Source organism: Sinocyclocheilus grahami, unplaced genomic scaffold (genome assembly GCF_001515645.1).
Source record: "Sinocyclocheilus grahami isolate Dianchi unplaced genomic scaffold, SAMN03320097.WGS_v1.1 scaffold333.1, whole genome shotgun sequence".
NCBI lineage: Eukaryota > Metazoa > Chordata > Actinopteri > Cypriniformes > Cyprinidae > Sinocyclocheilus > Sinocyclocheilus grahami.
This window is the reverse complement of record NW_015505512.1, coordinates 137,034-139,854: the sequence shown is the minus strand read 5'-3', so window position 1 is coordinate 139,854 and position 2,821 is coordinate 137,034. Positions and strand designations below refer to the sequence as shown.

Here is a 2,821-nt window from a genome sequence, read left to right as displayed (position 1 = left end):
ATAAGACCATATTTATTTTATAAACACAAATGAAGATATTTTAAATGAAACCTGAGAGATTTCTGTCCTTCCATTAAAAAGTCCATGCCACCAAAACTTTGACAATTCAAAACTTCATAAAGAGTTTTTAAAAGTAATCCATATGAATGAATGAATCCAATCTTCTGAAAAAAAAACTTAATGAACACATTTAATTTAGCCTTTTATTCACACACGTAAACATTGATCAATGCACATACATAGTGCACACCAAATATGGTAACCATACTTGTTTGTTCTTGTGTCACGTAAACATATGAAAGCTTTTGCAAAAACTAAGATTTCTTAGAAACTTTTATAAGTATCAACATTTTTGTGTAATGCCCTTCAGTGGAGGGATAGAAATGTCTAAGGTTTTATTTAAAAATATCTTCAGTTGTGTTTCAAAGACAAACGGAAGGTTTAGATGAACATGAGGGTGAGAGAAATGATGACAGAATATTCATTTTTGGTGAACTATTCCTTTAAGTAACATGAGTGACATCATCAGTCATCTGCATAAACAGACAGACCTCCAAAAATTCATAAATGACACTATAAAGGATTTAAGGTTTTATTATTGAATAACATAATAGACAAATACAGAGAAAGACAGATTTATAAGTGGACATTAGGGGTGGCAAGGAAACTCGATTTCACATTTCTATTCACTACCTCCATCAGACTACAGAAATATTCTGAATGATAAAAAATAGATTAAAATTAATTTGAATCTATCACAATGGGAAACTCTAGCAGAGAAGGCTTTCGGGGACTGGCGTGTCGCTGCTGGTCATTAAACATAACCCTTGACCTGGGCTGGTCCACCCGCTCGACGCGGACTGCTCTCGTCGCTGCTAAATGTAGGAGAAGAAGGAATCCCAGGGGGATTGGACCCTGCGTAGAGGAGCGATCCACCGATCAACAGCAAAGCCGACCCCCCCCAGCCCAGGTAGAGCGCGGGGCCGAGCTCACGTTTGTGAGGAGCCGCCACATAGGGGTCATAGAAATCCCTGATGATGGAATGGGCCGTCCAGCAGACGGGTACGAGAATGAGGAACCCCGCGATGACAAAGAGCACGCCAGACACTCTTGCCAAGCGCGCCTTGAGGCTTGGGAGGCCCACGCACTGGGTGCACTTGATACCAAGAACACCCAGCGTGAGTGCCAGGGTGCAGATGAGCAAAGCAAGAACCGTCAAACCCCGGGCGGCCTTCATGTCACTAGGAAGAGCCAGCAGGCTGTCATAGACCTTGCACTGAATCTCCCCTGTGCTCTGCCAGATGCAATTCATCCACAGGCCCTCCCATGTGATCTGCGCCGTAACAATGTTGTTTCCGATGAAGGCGGTGACCCTCCACATGGGCAGGGTGCACACCAGGAACCCGCCCACCCAGCCTATGATGGACAGGACCAGGCCAAACAGCTGCATGCCGGTAGTTGCCATGGTGAATCTTTTCCAAGAATGATCACTTGGAAGCGTCCGATGGATGGCAGACACAGAAACCTTCGATACACTTCAACGACAGCGAGAAATGCGAAACTTCCAAAGTGAGTTCCAATAAAGGAAGAGTGTAGACTGACAAGTGGACCTAAAGATTGGAACAAATGCATGTTTATAAGTTAGATAAAGTTACTGCTTGTTGTTACAGTATACAAACTCTTAAAACACAGCCTGACAAGTCTTGCATTTTTGACTCTTCAAAATGTTCCAAAATTATTAATGGCCTTAAAGCAGTCATGTAGAATCTTGCTCCTGGAGGGCCACTATCCAGCAAAGTTTAGCTCTATCCTTAATCAAACACACCTGAACCTGCTAATCAAGGTCTTCAGGATCACTAGAAACATCTAAGCAGGTGTGTTGGAGATGAACTCTGTAGGAACGTGGCCCTCAGGAGCAGGATTGGACAAACCTGTCTTAAAGAGAAGTTCTGGGCTCAAGTTAAGCCAGGTGTTTCCAGTCCTGCACCTGGAGGGCTGATGTCCTGTAGAATTTAGTTCCAACCTGCTAAATCACTCCAGCCTGGAAGTTTCTATTAATATATAAGACCTTGAGTAGATGGTACAGGTGTGTTTAACTGGGGTTGGAAGTAAGATTTGTTTGAAGGTTGCCTTACAGGAGCTCTTAGGACACCCCTGGTTTAAGCTCTATCGACAGCATTTGTGGCATACGCTGCTAGAAAATGTGCAAAAATTGCATGTCACAGGGGTAGGACCCTCAAAGGGACAACTTTGTTTCTTATCTACTCATAAAAGGTGCATTTAAGTACCTTAGAGCACCCGTAAGGTAGCCTTCTACTATGAACTGTTTAGGGGTAGATAAGACACAAAGATGTCCCTTTCAGGGAACTATCCCAGTGACAAGCTATTGTAACCCTAAAGGTACCATTTTCTACGTTTTTGTTTTCCTGAGATCATTTCAGTTTGTTTTAAATGGACAAAACTTGTGGTTACAACAACCAGTGTTTAAAAGGGTTTAACTCAGAAATGTGAAGCTCACGTTTTTGTTAATGTACTTATGCGTTACTCAGTAAACATGTTTATTATGTGAACTGACAGTTGCCTAAACTGATGTTGTGGTGGAACTACTTTTTAGGCGGATGAACGTCTGGTTATTTGTTTTGGAGATCATTCCTGTTATTTGAATAACTTTTTGGTCCAGGTAAAAAGCCACTTTCTGGTATTAACGCATGTGTCGTTTGTCTGGTTTAGTGGTGTTACGTGGTTATGACGTTGAAGATGAAAGATTAGATTACAGAACGATTATAAGATAAGGTCAGTAAGTGATTTATCACACTAGTCA

General features: G+C 42.0%; 1 protein-coding gene across 2 annotated transcripts in view; it reads right to left on the bottom strand.

Annotated features, from left to right (window-relative positions):
* Positions 1-595: 595 nt before the first annotated feature.
* The window catches only part of cldnk (claudin k), a 4,106-nt gene continuing 1,880 nt past the window's right edge, over positions 596-2,821 (bottom strand). Inside the window, exons 1-2 of one of the 2 annotated variants that reach the window (XM_016295273.1) lie at positions 1,826-1,903; positions 596-1,610 (exon numbers count right to left, since the gene is read on the bottom strand). In XM_016295273.1, coding sequence (XP_016150759.1) covers positions 815-1,465 — 651 coding nt within the window. In that variant the 5' untranslated portion in view covers positions 1,466-1,610; positions 1,826-1,903 and the 3' untranslated portion in view covers positions 596-814. Of the gene's footprint in view, positions 1,611-1,825; positions 1,904-2,821 lie in introns of those variants that run through there. The other variant, XM_016295272.1, reaches the window with a different exon arrangement.